This window comes from Orbicella franksi, chromosome 14, assembly GCF_964199315.1.
Source record: "Orbicella franksi chromosome 14, jaOrbFran1.1, whole genome shotgun sequence".
Classification (NCBI taxonomy): domain Eukaryota; kingdom Metazoa; phylum Cnidaria; class Anthozoa; order Scleractinia; family Merulinidae; genus Orbicella; species Orbicella franksi.
This window is the reverse complement of record NC_138158.1, coordinates 10873770-10892655: the sequence shown is the minus strand read 5'-3', so window position 1 is coordinate 10892655 and position 18886 is coordinate 10873770. Positions and strand designations below refer to the sequence as shown.

General features: G+C 40.0%; 2 protein-coding genes and 1 non-coding gene across 3 annotated transcripts; 1 reads left to right on the top strand and 2 right to left on the bottom strand.

The window, feature by feature from the left end:
- Window positions 1-1731: 1731 nt before the first annotated feature.
- On the bottom strand, window positions 1732-9501 carry LOC145467855 (hydroxysteroid dehydrogenase-like protein 2). The gene is made up of 9 exons (XM_081451463.1): window positions 9488-9501; window positions 9200-9363; window positions 7725-7893; window positions 7121-7165; window positions 6534-6637; window positions 5246-5347; window positions 3923-4120; window positions 3062-3301; window positions 1732-2302 (listed from the first exon to the last, which is right to left on the bottom strand). The coding sequence occupies exons 1-9, from the start codon at window positions 9499-9501 to the stop codon at window positions 2100-2102; spliced, it is 1239 nt and encodes a 412-aa protein (XP_081307589.1). The 3' UTR covers window positions 1732-2099.
- Window positions 5932-6188, bottom strand: LOC145468963 (small nucleolar RNA U85). The gene has a single exon (XR_014042259.1). It is a non-coding gene; the product is annotated as a small nucleolar RNA U85 (small nucleolar RNA).
- Window positions 9502-13353: 3852 nt separating the features above from the next.
- On the top strand, window positions 13354-17181 carry LOC145467821 (centromere protein P-like). The gene is made up of 2 exons (XM_081451432.1): window positions 13354-13948; window positions 16494-17181. Exons 1-2 carry the CDS (start codon window positions 13363-13365, stop codon window positions 16985-16987), a joined length of 1080 nt encoding a protein of 359 aa, XP_081307558.1. The 5' UTR covers window positions 13354-13362; the 3' UTR covers window positions 16988-17181.
- Window positions 17182-18886: the final 1705 nt, after the last annotated feature.

Below are 18886 nucleotides of genomic sequence, written 5' to 3'. Positions count from 1 at the left end.
TCCAGATTTGAACCCAGGACCTTTGTGAAGGACGAAAACAAGCATGCAAGGAATATTTCCGTCCAGAATCTCTGCCCGTTCTGATTGGTTAAGACAAGCTTGGTAAATACAGCCAATGAAATTAGTCACGTGAGCGCAGATTGAACTTAGGTAATTTAGATACAGTTGAGCGTTTCAACATAGCGCTTTTGGTTGAAAGATACTCTGGATCGCCGCAACAAAATAGCTACTTGGGCTTAAAGAGCTGTCGAAAGCACGCATTAGCTGAGGGAAGACTTCTCACTGTTTCTCAGTGCCGCAACCGACTGTTACCGAGGCAAAACTGATCTACACCTTGTCTACATGTCCGGTAGACAAAAGTATTAATTAAACAATTCTTGGACTAGGCTGAGCAAAATATCGAAATTTGACACAGGCTAGCAAATGAAATCACGATATTTTGCGATAACCGAGTTCAATAATTGTTTTATCGTTCGATCACCAAGTTTGCTTTTATATTTAAATCACTCTCTGAAAGCTCGGGGAAGCGATCCACCATTTTCACCCAAGAATGTGGTTACAATTACGAATGAGCAGAACTTATTTGCAGCAAAGCACATTTAGGCATGAGCAGACCATTACTTGTAGGCAGTTATTTACATGTTACGTGGTGGGCTCTCGGCCAGTGAAAAGGAGGGGGAAATTGCATCGAATGATAGACAATTTTATTGCAATCTGTCATAGATGAACAATGTTCAAGATCATCTTTATGTTCTATAAATTAATCGTACGCGAGCTAAACGTTTTATTTATTTTTTTTTTTTTCAGCAGTTGACAGACGTTCTTTAAGGTAGAAGGTGGTCTGTCTTTGCTGTAAGTTCGTAGGTTTGGGAAAAAATTAGGCACCTTAAGATTAGACTACGGGTACCAGATTGAGTGCGAGTGCAATTTTCGAATCCAGAACCCTCGGAGAGGGTAGTCATGGGATGAGATAAGTATGTGACGTGACAATGTGATGCCTGCAAACTAGAATTGAGAAGAGGAACTTGTACTCAAATCTCCCTAATTAACAGATAGTCGAGGACACTTACTTTGGCCTGCTTTCGCGATTTTTCTTTTTTTTTTCGATGCCTGTTACGCCAGTTTTTGACGCCTCGCTTCTAAAGTGCTTTTTCACCAAAAAATCCCCACACTTCTTAGGTGGCTATTCAATACTTCAGTGTCCGCTACCCGGTAAAGAGAGATGCCTGCCTTAGTTAGTCTTACAACTGTCGCCGGCAGAGCTGACTCTTCTCTGTTTTCATTAGAAGCAATCAAGTACTTGCCCCTATTTGTAGAAAGTTTGAGACATGGTGTCGCATCACTTAACTTGATTCATGTTTCACCTCAGTCGCTTGAGAAACTGAAAATCTATGGAGACCGACACATTCTGTTTCATAGCAATAAATTCTCGTTTCTAACGAAAGTAAGATGTCGTAAAAAAGAAAATTAAAACAAGAGTAGGCCGCCATTTTATGGCCTTAGGTGTCCTGCGGGGCACGATGAGGAATGAGATGAGGTCGCCAGGGCTGTCACTAAATCTTTAGTTACATGTTACCTTGATCTTCACACCCATAACAAACTTGCTGCTTGTGCCTCGGTGAATACAAACATCAACAGCAGACAAGTTAGCTAAATATACTGTAAATTGTCGCTTTCTTGTCATTTTTTTTTTTTGCAGTTTTCACTAGTTCTAGTAACTGTAGTAAAAGTTTGTAGTAATTGTCCGCGATTAAAAAGTAGTGTAACGTAAGCGGTTTAAATAATACTGTTGTTTTCGTCAAGCATTGTAATTAGAGCAAGTTGTAATTAGCGTAAGTAGCTGTATTGTTGTAGTTTTATACGTAGTTTTTTGTAATTAATAATGTAAGTATGCGTGCTGTAAAAAATAGATAATTAATAATAATAATAAAAAAAAATTAAAAAAAATTAAAAAAAATAAAAAAAAATAAAAAAAATAAAAAAAAGTTCACACGTAACATCAAGAGCCCAGGATACTCAGCCATACAAGGTGTTACTTGTTATGACCCTTACTGACAGACCCATCAGCCATATCTCCAAAGGTCTTAAAATTCACAATCTCAAAGTTTGGACTTCATCTTTTCCATTAACTGCTTCTCAAGCTTCATGAATCTTGCCTGGCTTCCCTTGATTTGAATTTGTCCTCGCAAATACGCATGAGCTGGGTTCAACTGTCCCGTGAATAATCTGACAAAATCCTCCGAGTCCACAGTCATGGTACAATCCACCTCACCTCCTTGAAAAGAACCACTACTGACACTTCCTATTGATAACAAACAAACATCGCTAATTATTCGCGTTCATAAAATGGTAAAGAAATTGCGCGCGCTACGGCTGGTCAATTCGGGTACATATATCTCCAGAGAAAGCACGAGCATACATCACGCATGTGCTTTATAACCGAGTTATAAAGTACGCAGTAAACGTCACGAGTTTGAGCGTGCGCGATTTTTAAGGTCCGCACACACTAGGGCACATGTTACCGTGAGGTGAAGCAGGGACAAGTCCCATCGTGTGTACGCATAGGACGAATGTTGCAATGACAGTACACCAGCAGGTGCACACGAAGCGGAGTGGCATATGAAAATTTGTTGTAGCGGGGAACGTTTGCAAGAGCGGTGCACACGATGCGACACTAAAAATTGGGGTCATTTTGTTCATGTTTCATGAAGGAACGAATTTAAACAAGCTGAATTTCATTCATCATGTTGCGGGAACGAACTTTTGTCACCGCAACAGAACTGTTTTGGCAACTTGCTTCAACATGTCCTCGCTTCAAGTGCTTACATAACAAAATAATGCACTCGGGGTGAGGCGTTCAACTGCGGACAAAAACAAACAGATGGTAAAAACATGTCGAAAAACAGAATACGTGAGTAGAAAATACATCGAGGGTGATAAAAAGATAAGTCGAGATTTGTAAAATATCTGTTGACTAACGATATAATACTAGGCAGATGTCGTGACAAAAAAACAGGAGCTGACATTTATAAACTCCTTCCTCCGCAAATTTTTAGTTCACCTGCATTATTCTTGACGTCAAGATGCCAAACGCCAGGCTCCTTTCCCGTTAAATGAAACTCAAAAACTCCTTTGACGCCCTGAACGAGTTCCTTGTTGCAGAGGCTCTTCATTGCTTCTATGACTTCCTGCACTCCTTTCAATGGGCCTCTGGGAGAGGTACTTTCTGTGGTCTCCGTGCTGGTGCCCCTTACTTCAGGAGAGTATCCTTCAACGAACCCATCCGGCAAGGGTCCTCCTGCTGTGAATGTAAAACAGTAGAAGTGACTTATCATAGGAGACAGCGTAGGTGATAAGCTAAAGCACTGGCCTTAAAATTCCAGAATCAAGCCGCTCACCTTCCCATTCCCCACTTTAAACAAGTTAAGTGACTCAATACAACGTCAAAACTGCTGGAGAAATATCCCAGGTTATAATCAACCGCGACACGTGAATGAATATTCCCCAGCTAAAACTGGGGAATATGCGATTGATATTCCCCAGTTTTCGAAACTGCGCGTGTTGCGAAAAATATTTGAAGGATAATAAACACAATATTATAGCCTCCACTTGGCGCGAAAAAATGCTCGGATATTTGTCTTTGGACATTATTTGTTCTTCAAAGCTCACAATTTTCCTCGAGCTACGCTCTCGGAAAACTGTTCGCTTCTCCAAGGACAAATATCCGTGCATATATCCGCGTCAAATGGAGGCTACATGTATCTTTTTATAAAATCCATCAAATGTTTTCGCAAGCACTCGATTTGTCTTAACGTGTCACGTGACTGAATATAATCCAGCTAAAACTGGGCAGCAGTTAATTAAGCCAATTCACTACCAATATATGTACATGTAGTTAAGACATTATACCAGAACACAATACCTGGGATATATGAATATTGCTCAAAATCTGTCACTCCTACTTCCCTGAGTACATCCTCGTCATAAAGAAACTCTCCTGTCCTGGCTCGACTGTCCCATGTCAGTACAACATACGCAGCATCAGCAAAAACACGATCAGTTCGACAATATGCCAGGCCTTCTTTACCAGCTGTCACCATCACAGCAACTGTAGCAATACCTAAGGAATTGAGTAAATATGTACTTTCTCAAATTCATCAACAATTCCTCAAGTTCTAACAAAGGAAATCATAACTGTCACGGTGGTTTGGACAAGTGATTTCAATATGAACAAAACATTACGATTTTGCTTTGCCTTTAATCCTTAGTTTGAGTTTCGCTTGGGAAAACATAGGGAACGAAAGGTGGTTCTTTATCGCATAAATTTCAAAATCTGGAATTTCGTCAAAAATAACCGCCACTTGCACGCCGTATTTTTTCAGGCCCCTTCTCCGTGTTTGTAAATGTGATGAGACATTATCTCTCGTGTTTGATAAACTGGAGAGCATTAGCAAATTGCAACAGCAACGGCAACAAGAAATCGAACGAACTGTTAAAGAGCAGAACAGTGGCTCTACACCCAGTAAAAAGGTAAAATCTGCATACGACCCAACTGGCTCATCTGCCCGGAGTTTACCCCGGTTTCTGTAGCATAAAGTGACCAGGAGGATTTCTACTCCCCCCTGGATGGAATGCTAGTCCATCGCAGAGTTTCTATATCCAGTACATTTCGAAGACGTCCTTTGCAAAGCAACGACATGAAATTACCAAATTCTGCGTATACGAGACACGAAGGCTAATTTTACGGGATGCATGGATGCTTGTGAAGCAAACTAAACTGAAGGCTTGACCCTTCACGAAAGCAAAAATGTAATGCACACTAGTTCAGAACTCATTTCATGATCATTGATGATAACTTCTTTCGGTAGTGTACACTGAGCACACATGTTCTGCATAACACAGAATGGTCGATCCCAGGTTCTCTGAGCTTTGTTAATGATGTTATCCTCTCACTTTCAGTCTTTTATCTTAGGTGCCATAATTTTAGCAATGCAAATCCTGTAAATTTGTACGTTAAAGAAAAAAAAAACAAAGCAAAGCAAAACAAGGAAACACCACATTGAAAAAAACGCTTAAAAACTGGATTCCTACAACACTCAAGAACGTCCTGTGATACACAGAACACGTAATAAGAAATTGTAGCACTAGCTGTAAAAAACAAACAAACAAAAACAATACACACGCGTGCTCAAAATGATCACTACTTTTTAAATATAAGAAACGTAAACATGTGATGTGACCAAACCTGTTTTGGGCCACAAGGCATTAACTGCAATTCCATCATCCTTGAATTCCTGAGACATACCAAGGACACACAGGGTCATTCCATACTTAGACAACGAATAGGCTGAAAACAACACACACAAATAAATGCTCAGTGGATGAGAATTCTTGGGCTAAAAAACTTACAACTAAATGGAGGAATTTCTGTCAGTATTGAGAATTTATTTTTATCATTTACGTGACGTCAATGAAGGGCTCAATAAATTGGGCCATCAAGTCCTTCATTTTGTATAATTAAGGAGTTTTTTTGACAAAGATTTCAACGTATATGTTTCAAAATGTGTGATGCTAAGATGACCGATAGCTGCACTTAACAGATCTAGAAAATTAATAGGAAATCCAAGGGTAAAATATAAACTCATTTTTAACTAGACATCTTCCTTGACATCACAACCTGAATCATCATTGCTAAGCTCCCAATTTGCATCTCACTGAAACTACAGTACTACATAAGATTTGTAATAAAAAAAAAAACTGACAAAAAACATGTACAGTCCTGTTAGGAAGCCAGTAATCAGAGTCTCAATTAGGGTTTTTCATTTGTTTTTCCCTCTATTAAGCAGCCAACCCCCTTTAAGCGGCCACAGAAAGTATCCATTTCCCCGAGGATGGCTGTTTTTTAGGGGTTGAATTGTAGTTTTTAATACCAGCCATCAGATTACTAAAGACTGCATCAGTTCAAATTGCTGTATCCACCCTTATTACTGCGTGCCTGTTCTCTAGACAACTTGTCGTGAATATTGGGCAGATATTTCTCTTGGTTTGATTTTACAATGGGTACCCACAGAAGGGAGTAGCCACCAAGATTTCAAACCGTAACAACATACAAACTCTGGTTCAAATTCCTTCTCAGAATGAAGGCATCTGATTAAAGTCAGCAGTAACCATAAGTTTCATCACTTGGCTGGTGTTGTTTAACCTACTTGATTCCAACGATTCTTCCAAAGACATTTGATGTACACAGCTTTTATAAAGTTGGAGCCGACCCTCTAGCAAAATGTTAATGCCCACTTTTTAACCCCAGGACAAACGCTTGGCATACTTTATACAAAAGTACACATACACTAAGTTTTGTCTTGGTTTCCATTTACTGCTATTGGGACATACCAAATAGCGTAGCGGAAATGGTTATGAATGTAATTTATCCATAACATCATTGTAAAAATTTATAATCCATTTCCCTAAAGTATACACTTGTAACATCATTGACAGTCGAGAGTACAGCAACAAAATGTTTCAGTCAGACTTACCAATATGGTCCTTAAACCATGCATGCCTTATGTTTAAAGGCGGTGCTATGTTTAAGATGTGTGGATTTTTGGCCTTCTTCAAATATGGAAGGCAAGCCTGGGAGCTGACCAGAGGAAAAACAAAGAAATTACTCACTACAGACTGTTCTTTTCAATAAAATCTGCAGGTCTCTATACTAGGTCTAGTCTTGACACCTGCATAGTGTAGTTTCCAAGGTGATGCGACAAATAAATCACTTATTACTATTTTAGACACCAAATGATTCATGACCATGCTGGTATTTACCTACTGTAGTGTACATGCGTAACAGCTGTTTGCACTATTAAAGAGATGCATACGGTTTGGGAGTGTTCCATGAAGTCAACATATTGAAAATCTCTTTCTTCTTTTGTTTAATAAGCTGCTAATCATTTCTCAGTGAAAGTCATTTAAGGTAGACATCTTGTAGTCAAAACACTTTGATTTTTGAAACTCAGCTCTCTCTTCAAATTTCCAATGACCTTCTTATGGTGAGTATGGATTTTTCTTGTCACTGAATATTAGGGGAAAGAAGATATTAAATAATTATTGTTGCAGTAAGGCTCACCACAAAAATGTCCCTCTTACATTAATGTCATTCATAAGATCATATCTGGGAAAACAATCCAGGATAAATCATGATCAGTTAACTATCAACCATTTGGTAAACAAGTTGTGATCACTGTTGTGATAATTACATCTGAAATGTGGCAGTGTACAACATGTACAATAAGGTGACTGAAGAGCCAAAAGAAACCGAGAGCAAACATTCACCCTGCGGCACCTCCCTTGATTGGTCTATCTTCAACCTCACTGACCCTCCTCCCCACCCCCCTTTAATTTGAGAGCCTCTGGCGACTGGAATTTTTGCCACATACTGGTAAGCATGGCAACAGTATAACCTACATAGTAACTACTTATGCAAGCATCATCACCTTAAGTATCACTAAGGCAGTGCATGCTACATAGTTTATACTGTTGCCTTGGTCACTTGTGGCTTCATGAAAATGGCTTTCAAAAATGGCACTATGGCTGATATGTGGATTAAAAATGTGTAAGAAAAAATGTTTTACGAAAATGAGATGAAATTACAATGCATCTATAACTGAATCTATTGTAGAAACTGTCAAATTATGTACATTATGAACTCAAGCAAATAAACAAAGTCTCACCTTTTCATTGGTGTTTCTAGTGTTCCTGTTAAGTTTATAGCACTAGCATTGTTAACAAGTATATCAATTCCACCAAATGTCTTCACAGCCTTTTGCACTGCCTCTCTTACAGCACCTTCGTCACGAATGTCCACTGCACAGGGAAGGCACTTTCCACCAACCTCTTCAACTTCAATCAAATACATCAAATCATTACATGTTTGCTTTCACTAGAAAGGTTTTAGGGTTTAGGAAAGCCAACCAGACCAAAAGAAGACCTGTGCAGATAATAATTACTGTTAACAGTCCAAATTTGTTTGAGACTTTAAGTCGTAACTACCTGTAGTACACAAATATGTTTATGTTTCATCTCTGTCTTTTACGTTCATGCAAATTAAGAGACAATTATTATCATTCAATGTTTTTTTCATCCCTTTTCATCAGTGAAGATCTTACCTCATGGTCTAAAAATAACTGCACGCACATTTATAATCATTATGGTCTTCTGATGTACATTACATCTAATATCCGACAGTGATTTTGGATTAAGTAATATTCTACTTATGCATAGTTGTGTCTAGTCTTGTGAAAAATGGCCGCATGAAGACCCGCTTGTTTTGTTTCATATTCTCCTTGACCCCTTATGAAAGCCTGCTACTAAAGGTCAAGTAAATTATGGCTGAGGGGCAAAATTTTCCTGAAAACTTGTTGTACAACTTGCTGCATTGTTGCGCATGTTACCCAGGAGTTTCATCAACGTTATCAGGTGGAGGGTAACTGGTTTTCACAGGCAGGCAAAACTATTTGAACTGAAATTCTGATATAGGAAAAACGTTCCTCTAGAAGGTCAAACCAGGCAGACAAAATCAACCTCACAACCAGTGGTCACCGGTCAATTTGCCCAGTGTTCGGCCCTTAATGAAACCCCTGGTTACTACTGTTTTGCAAGTTCAACATCATTTTATTTCTTAATAAAATCTGCATTTTACAGTTGGACTGGCCCGCGAATAGCTATGCTAGTCTAGGCGGGACAGTCTATCAATAGTTACAATAGTTACAGTTGCAATAAAAAAAAAATAGTTACAGTTGCAATAAGACTTAGCTCAAAGGCAAATTCATCCACACAACATGTTGCCGCAACTTGTAACATAGCTACATAATGTAGGTGGTAATAAGCGTAACTACACTATTTAACTTGTAATGTAACATAAATTTGCTGCCTGCAACAAGTTGCAAAGAAAATGTTACAAAAATAATAAAATAAAGATTTCGTTGTCCACAGTCATTCCTCAGTACAATAGCAAGCATAAGAGCTGTCTTCGAGCATAACTTAGTGCATAGCAGTGCAATTTTGAGATTTCGTCCAGCTAACAAGGGGTGATAATTACTAAACTGTAACTAGTGCATGTCATTGAAGTCACGCACAGTTCCTAATAGTCACGCAATCTCATAACATGATAAAATGAGAACTAAAACCAGAAAACCAAAATCTTTACCTTCTTTCGCTGCAGTGTATATAGTTCCTGGTAGTTTAGGGTGAGGTTCGGTGGTTTTAGCGGCAATAACAATGTTCGCACCATCTCTGGCCGCTTTTAGGGCAATGGCTTTTCCAATTCCACGGCTTGCGCCGGTTATAAATAGTGTTTTACCGGCTAATTTTCTGCCAAATAAAAAAGGAAGCAATTTTGGTATGCTAAAATTGGTTAAGGTTAATAGCAGAGAGAAAAAGTCTAAACTTGACGGTAAAAATCGACAAAATTTCACAATTTATACACTCTCCTTACCCCGTCTTCAACATTTCGGTAAGAAATTCATGCTAGCATGCATATAGAGCACTTAATGTTTATACCATGTATGGTATATCCTAATATGGCAAAAAGATCAACTCACACTTCCATACATTTGTATTCACTGACATTCACCTGAATGCATTCACCTTCAGTTGTACGCACTCACCTTCACTTGTACGCACTCACCTTCACGTGTATGCACTCAACTTCACTTGTAAGCACTCATTTTCACTTGTATTCACTCAACTTCACTTGTATGCACTCGCCTTCACTTGTACGCACCCACCTTCACTTGTATTCACTCACCTTCACTTCGAATTCTATTCACTCACCTTCATTTCTATTCACTCGCCTTCACTTGTATGCACTCACCTTCACTTGCATTCACTCACCTTCACTTGTACGCACCCACCTTCACTTGTATTCACTCACCTTCACTTCTATCCACTCGCGTTCATTTCTATTCACTCGCCTTCACTTGTATGCACTCACCTTCACTTGTGCGCATTCACCTTCACTTGTATTTACTCACTTTAAATTGTATGCACTCACCTTCACTTGTATCCACTTGCCTTCACTTTTATCCGCTCACCTTCACTTGCATTCACTCACCTTCACTTCTATTCACTCTCGTTCATTTCTATTCACTCGCCTTCACTTATATGCACTCACCTTCACTTGTACACATTGACCTTCACTTTTATGCACTCACCTTCACTTGTATTCACTCGCCTTCATTTGTATTCACTCGCCTTCCCTTGTATGTACTCACCTTCACTTGTACGCATTCACCTTCACTTGTATTCACTTACCTTCACTTCTATTCACTCGCCTTCATTTGTATTCACTCGCCTTCACTTGTATGCACTCACCTTCACTTGTATGCACTCGCCTTTACTTGTACGCACTCGCCTTCACTTGTATGCACTCACGTTCACTTGTATGCACTCACGTTCACTTGTACGCACTCACGTTCACTTGTAGGTACTCACCTTCACTTGTACGCACTCACGTTCACTTGTATGCACTCACGTTCACTTGTATCTACTCACGTTCACTTGTACGTACTCACGTTCACTTGTACGCACTCACGTTCACTTGTATGTACTCACCTTCACTTGTACGCACTCACGTTCACTTGTATGCACTCACCTTCACTTTGCGCACCCACCTTCACTTGTACGCACTCACCTTCACTTGTACGCACTCACCTTCACTTGTATGTACTCACCTTCACTTGTACGCACTCACGTTCACTTGTATGCACTCACCTTCACTAGCATTCACTCACCTTCACTTGTATGCATTCGACTTCCCTTGTATGCACTCGCCTTCACTTGTATGCACCAACATTCACTTGTATTCACTCACCTTCACTTGTGCGCACTCACGTTCACTTGTATACACTTAAACTCATTAGCATGTAGTTACCTTCACTTGTATGCACTCGCCTTTACTTGTATGCACTCACCGTCACTTGTATGCACTCACCTTCACTTGTATGCACTCACCTTCACTTGTATGCAATCACCTTCACTTGTATGCACTCACCTTCACTTGTACGCACTCACCGTCACTCACCTTCACTTGTACGCACCCACCTTCACTTGTACGCACTCACCTTCACTTGTATGCACTCGCCTTCACTTGTACACACTCACCTTCACTAGTATTCACTCGCCTTCACTTGTATGCACTCGACTTCACTTGTATGCACTCACCTTCGCTTGTATGCACCAACCTTCACTTGGATTCACTCACCTTCACTTGTGCGCACTCATGTTCACTTGTATGCACTCACCTTCACTTGTACGCACTCACCTTCACTTGTATGCACTCACCTTCACTTGTACGCACTCACCTTCACTTGTATGCACTCACCTTCACTTGTGTATGCACTCACCTTTACTTGCATTCACTCACCTTCACTTGTGCTCACTCACGTTCAGTTGTATTCACTCACCTTCACTTGTATGCACTCACCTTCACTTTTATGCACTTGTCTTCGCTTGTATGCACTCGCCTTCACTTGTATGCACTCGCCTTTACTTGTATGCACTCGCCTTTACTTGTATGCACTCGCCTTCACTTGTATGCACTTGCCTTCACTTGTATGCACTCACCTTCCCTTGTGTGTACTCGCCTTCCCTTGTATGCACTCACCTTCACTTGTATGCACTCGCCTTCACTTGTATGCACTCGCCTTCACTACTCCCGTGCTTTGTCAAACTTTCCCAGCTAAGTGAGTCCAGATGATGAGAAAACTGACTTTATAACTAGATTTTGTTATAACCTAAGCAGCACGATTTTGTGAAGTTTTTCAATTAATGGATTATTCATACCACCCCAAACTGGGCAGCAATAATAAAAATGTGACTGACTCAAAGGGGATTTTTTATAAGTGAAGGTTAGTGCATACAAGTGAAGGTGAGTGAATACAAGTGAAGGTGAGTGCATGCAGTGAAGGTGAGTGCATACAAGTGAAAGTGAGTGCGTACAAGTGAAGGTGAGTGCTTACAAGTGAACGTGAGTGCATACAAGTGAAGGCAAGTGCATATAAGTGAAGGTGAGTGCATACAAGTGAAGGTGGGTGCGTACAAGTGAAGGTGAGTGCATACAAGTGAAGGTGAGTGAATACAAGTGAGGGTGAGTGCATACAAGTGAAGGCGATTGCATACAAGTGAAGATGAGTGCGTACAAGTGAAGATAAGTGCATACAAGTGAAGGTGAGTGAAGACAAGAGAAGGTGAGTGCATACAAGTGAAGGCGACTGAATACAAGTGAAGGTGATCGAGTGCATACAAATGAAGATAAGTGCGTACAAGCGAAGGTGAGAGCACACAAGTGAAGGAGAGTGCATACAAGTGAAGGAAAGTGCGTAGAAGTGAAGGTGAGTGCATACAAGTGAAGGTGAGTGTATACAAGTGAAGGAAAGTGCGTAGAAGTGAAGGTGAGTGCATACAAATGAAGGAAAGTGCGTACAAGTGAAGGAGAGTGTATACAAGTGAAGGTGAGTGCATGCAAGTGAAGGAAAGTGTGTACAGATGTAGGTGAGTGCATACAAGTGAAGGAGAGTGCATACAAGTGAAGGAAAGTGCGTACAGGTGTAGGTGAGTGCATACAAGTGAAGGAGAGTGCATACAAGTGAAGGAAAGTGTGTACAGGTGTAGTTGAGTGCATACAAGTGAAGGAGAGTGCATACAAGTGAAGGAAAGTGCATACAGGTGTAGGTGAGTGCATACAAGTGAAGGAGAGTGCATACAAGTGAAGGAAAGTGTGTACAGGTGTAGTTGAGTGCATACAAGTAAAGGAGAGTGCATACAAGTGAAGAAAAGTGCGTACAGGTGTAGGTGAGTGCATACAAGTGAAGGGGAGTGCATACAAGTGAAGGAAAGTGCGTACAGGTGTAGTTGAGTGCATACAAGTGAAGGAGAGTGCATACAAGTGGAGAAAAGTGCATACAGGTGTAGGTGAGTGCATACAAGTGAAAGAAAGTTCGTACAAGTGAAGGTGAGTGCATACAAGTGAAGGAGAGTGTGTAGAAGTGAAGGTGAGTGCATACAAGTGAAGGAAAGTGCGTACAGGTGTATGTGAGTGTATGCAAGTGAAGGAGAGTGCATACAAGTGAAAGAAAGTGCGTACAAGTGAGGATGAGGGAATACATGTGAATAAAAGTTAAGGAGAGTGAATAAATGTGAAGGCGAATGCGTAAAGGTGAGGGTCAATGAATACAAATGTATGGAAGTGTATGTGAGTTGATCTTTCTGCCATATTACGATATACCATATATGGTATAAACATAAAGTGCTCTATATGCATGCTAGCATGAAGTATATACCAACATTTCTCAAACCGTGAGCCGTCCTTATATGGCCAGCGTTATTGTGTCAAAGAGCAGCCGCATTAGGTTTCTTATACTAAGCGCCAAAATTTTCAAAATGGCGGTTGAACTTCGAAAGAATCAACACAAGAGAGAGAAAGATTCAAATAATAACAAGGACCCGGTAAAAAAGAAATCCAAGAAAAGCAATGAATTGAGGGAACTTACCCTTAAGGAGATCGATGGACTAAATGATGAGATTTGTCATCTGGAGGAAGAAATATTTCAAAAAGAGTCGTCATGTGCGGCTGGCTATTCATTCGAAACACTGCAGAGGATTGGAACAGAACTTCTAGATAGTAATCAGTCCTCTGATTTGCCTGGCTTATCGCAAGGAAATGACAGAAATGAATTAGAAAAAGACATTGATGTGCTTAACAGCCGAATTAGTTCTCTTGAAAGCTTCACCGGCATTAGATTTGTGGAAAACATTGTTAGTGTTCTTTCGAAGACAGACAGTACTACAATGCTTCTTCGTGGAATGTCGGGAACTTGTCAACGGATTTCATTTGCAGTAGAATTTGAGGTAAAAGAGGATGAAAAGATGAATAGCACATTAAGTCTTAAAAATGAAGGTAAGTGAACTAAAACTGTTGTGCCCTCGGTTACGAATCAGATCGAATGACGGTTATTGTTGTTCGTGGGAATAATTTTAGACGCCCATATTATAACATACAGTTGAACTTCGAATATCCGGACTCGTTGGGACTAGACGAAATAGTCCGGATAATCGAGAGTCCGGATAATCAAAAGTATGAATATTAATGAAGAACAAAACTGTTTAAATAAAGCGACATTTAATCGTGTAACAACACTTTTACAAACCACTTGGAAAACAATATGGTCTACCGTACGTCTCAACCACTCAACTCTGAGCCAATCAGAACTTATTCAAGTGTTCTTCATTAGTTACGACGCATATGAGCATTACTTTTGCTCTTTAAAAGCAAAACAAACTCGCTTTTGACTGCACTTTTCAATGCCATAGTTTTAAAAGGAATATTGCTACGGATCTTGATCATGACTAATAAATATTCATGACAAAATTGGGACTAGAGAAAAAGTGCGGATGATCGAGAAATCCGCATAATCGAGGTACGGATAATCGAGGTTTGACTGTAGTTAGCAAAGCCACGCTATCAAACTAAGTTTATATAACAAGTAAGCCTGTATCATAATCCATGTATGCTCATGGCATGAGCAAAGTTAGCTTTACTCGGCATGACTTGGGTAAATGACAAGAGAAATGAATTTCCCTTGGCAGGGTTACAAAACAATCATTGATTCATGGTATTAGCTGTGCATCATCAAGTTATGATGCACTTGGGAAGATCGGAGGGCATTCTGGAAGCTACAGTTCTCGGTTGCACCTCAAGTAATTCTTACACCTCGCTAGTGCTCTTCAAACTTCCCATGTACATCATACAGCTGAAGCTTGATAATGCATGCTAACACATGAATCAATTGTTTAATGATGCACTTTGCCAGTTGCTATCAACACTTACAGTTTCAAACTTAAAGCATTGTGTTTAAAAATGTTAATTTACTTAGTGGTACAGATACATGTAAGATCTCCTTGAGGTCAGGACACACACGAGAAGACAAGTTCCCATAACTAGTTACTGTGATACAAAGTCTCTTGAAGAGTTCACACTGTCGAGAGAACTGGTTGTAGGGACTAGTCCCTTGTAGTGCAGGGGTTTCACTAACCTTTTCAGCTGGAGGGCAACTGGCTCTCACAGGTGGGCAAAACCTTTAGAACTGAATCCATCCTCGCAGCCGGTCAATTTGAAACCCCTACTAGTACTGTCTACAAGTGCACAAGAACATGGGAAAAATCTACAGCAAATCATTCTTTCACTTTTTGGCTTTCCTAAAGTGAAACCAAACTATTAAAATAAATATGTAGCCTTGGAATTAATCAGTGCAAAAAAACTGCAGATTGCAAGTAAATACCGTAAAATCCCACATTAAAGTGTGCTCTCCCCCCACCACCCCACCCCCCGGATATAAGCCCTTCTACTTTTAACAAAGATATCATTCCGTATATAAGCCCCCTGTATATATATACCCCCCCCCCCCCTCCAGGTATATACATGTAAGCCCATCTAATTTATAAGTAAGTTCCTTTCGCTTTTCTTTACAAACATCAAAATTTTGAATCGAAAGTTACAGGCTAATAGGCTAATAGGATAATAATAGGCTAATAGGGTAATAGCTCTAAATGTAATGGTATGTCAGCTTTAATTCGCTTCTAGATACGTTTTATCTCGCCGTTCCAAAACATTTTTTTATTCCGCCTATATGCTTCCATATAAGCTGCCCTGTTTACAAGCCCACCCAAAACCCCTTATGAAGTTATATATGCCCAGGTCTTTAACGTGGGATTTTAAGATATATGAAAGATCATATATTGCAGAGAAAAATATGAAGGCATCAGTGATCATCGCATTTACATACACAACTTAAGCAGCCATGACATTAAAGCATGAAAAAAAAATTCAGGTTTAAACGGGATTCAAACCCATGACCTCTGTGATACCAGTGCAGTGCTCTACTAACTGAGCTATTAAGCCAACTGGGAGCTGGTCACTTTGTGAGTTTGTAATTTACCCGCAGATGGTGAAGAATGCAAGTGAATATATGAAAGATCATAATTATACCAGATCACATCTACCCAGAGTTCAAATATATGATCTTTCATATATTCACTTGCAATGCATTCACCACCATCTACAGGTAGAAAAGAGCTCAATTGAAGGGACTTGGTCTCTGTGACTTTTTGCAGGGACTTGTTCCCTTGTGTGTGCTGTGTACAGGCCTTCAAATGATCCTTAAATTGATCTGCAAATGATGCAATGGCGTTGTTTGCAAATGACTGAAAGATGGTACAAGAGCAATCAGCTGACATTTCTCCTAAGTTTCAACCTTGGAGAGGCGTCTGCTAACAGGAGGCTGAAAATGTAGTATTTTTGTGTGGCTGTAACTATGACTTATTGTCCACCTATGAGAGTTGTCTCCAGGAAGTGTCCCCCTGCAGTACATGTAGTTGTCTGCCAATGGGAGGTGTCTCTTAACGAAGGTTCAGCTGTGTTTATAGTTCTTGTGTTTCCTCCTAAGATGTTGAACGTTTGGAAGACAACAGTGCAGTAGTAACCAGACTGAAAGTAAGTGTCACAGATCCTCTTGCGGAACAAGAACTTTCAAACTTTATTAAAACAGTAGAAGGAGAGAGGGCCCTACAGCCATTCTTTAGTGGACTTATACAGTATGCTGAGTGGCACAGTCATAGGCAGAGAACGTTTGATCACTTTATAACAAAGTACCCTGAAACTGTTCACTTGATTGGTCTGACTACAAGAAGTCAATCTATTCAACTGCACAACAAAAGCAAGCCAGGACTTGTCTTTACAGTTCATTGGAGACTTGATATAAGTGACTCTGGCCGTGTTGTACCAGATCTTCAAATTCATGCTTCAGCACCATCAAAAGAGACTGGGCAGACAGATAGATCTGCGTTACTTAGGAGTGTACCACAACAGTTTCAAAAAGTTTTGCCTATTCTTGGAATAGAACAAGCCATTGAAGTGGTGATTGGAATGCTCTGTAGATAATCCACTGAATCTTCAAATGACAGCTGTTCTCTGTAAGAGCTTAGAAAAGGATTTCAGCTTTTACTTGTAAGATAATGTATCTAAATAAAATCACCTTCGGTTGCAAGTCACACCTATTTGTTTGTACCTTCCAAGTTTTTCTCACCCCTACTCCCCTCTCAGTTATCCAGGGTTGCCATAGGTCAGGAAAAGGTCTGGGGAAAAAATTCTACTAGGTTAGGGAAAAGTTATAGTTGACAAATTGACAAATTGACATTTTGAAGAAAAGTCAGGGAAATGTGAAAAGTGAACTGCATCAACATGACGCGAGCGTGGGACAAAGCAAAAATCTGAGTCCCCGACAGGAATCGAACCGAAGACCTCCCGAACACCGAACGGGCATCCACTGAGCTTTGAGAACTCATGGAGAGCAAGCCAAAGTCAGGGAAAATTGAAATAATTGAACACGGCTGATTTAATACAATTGAAGGCTGTAAGAAACGTTTAGTGTCACTGTGATCACAACGATATTTTTACTTTATGAAGTCTAAGGAAAATTTATTGAAAACTTATCAGTCTTATTGAACGAGTGAAAAGGACGACCTCCTCCTCGTTATTTACGTGCAAATGATGTATAAGAATAAGAGTAAGCGCCTCCCGTCTTCTCCTAAATTTGAAATAAGCGCCCCGGGCGCTAATTTGAGGATTTCCGGTATGTTTTTAGGAAGAAGCTACTTTTTCATCATCATCGAAAAGAAAAGAAAATCAACACAAGCCCTTCACAAATTATGTTTACTGTAATTTAGCATTGGTCGGAACTAGGGAACTAATTGAAGGGGTGAGTGCAAAACCATGCTAAGTGACGAGTTGGGTGAAAAAAAAAAAATTTCGAGAAAGGGCTTGAATTTTTGCATGTGGTCTTCAATGTAATAGAAAAACGTGGTCCTGTATTTTTCCCGCTGGTTTTTGCTTCGTTTATGAAGACGCCGCTAGGAAAACCGAGTGGTTTTTTTACATACGCAATATCTCGAAAATGAAGCGAAGCTTAGCGGAAAAGCTACGGGACATTGCTAAACATACCTTAACAAAACTGCATGCGAAATTTGGAGCGTTTTCGACAAAGTTCACTTTTGATTAAAATACCTAACGCCCTTTTCCCGCCGAGGCCTTCAAATAAACGAAGCCGGGCCTTTGTTATGATAAACATAACCGATCCTTTGTTATAATAGCCAAGCCAAGCCTTTGTTGTAAGTCGAAGTCTCGCCTCGGTTTATCATAACAAAGGATCGGCCCGCCGCGACCGCAAGGACTTTGATTTCACCTAGAAAGCAGCAAAATGTCAATTTCACGCAACGTATAAGCTCAAAAATGTTGATTTTAGGTCAAAAAAGGTTTAGATGTTGATTTCACGTTAACGCGTGACGGCAAGGATGTTGGTTTCACTTAGAAACCATCAAAATGTCGATTTCACGCAGCGCATAAGCTCAATGATGTTGATTTCAGGTCTAAATAGGTTAAAACGTTGATTTCACGTTAACGCGTGACGGAAGGGATGTTGGTTTCACTTAGAAACCATCAAAATGTCGATTTCACGCAGCGCATAAGCTCAATGATGTTGATTTCAGGTCTAAATAGGTTAAAATGTTGATTTCACGTTAACGCTTGACGGCAAGGATGTTAGTTTCACTTAGAAAACAGCAAAATGGTAATTTCACGCAACGTATAAGCTCAATGATGTTGATTTCACGTGAAAACGCTCTATAAATAGGGCTGACAGATTAACAGATTAACCCTTCTGCGCAACATACGGGTCTCCATACATCTGCATGTCCGCTGATCCCAGAAGCTCAAAACACTACAGGTCATGCCGATTTGAAATAAAATCAACGCAACCTGGATCACAGATCTATGTTACAATCG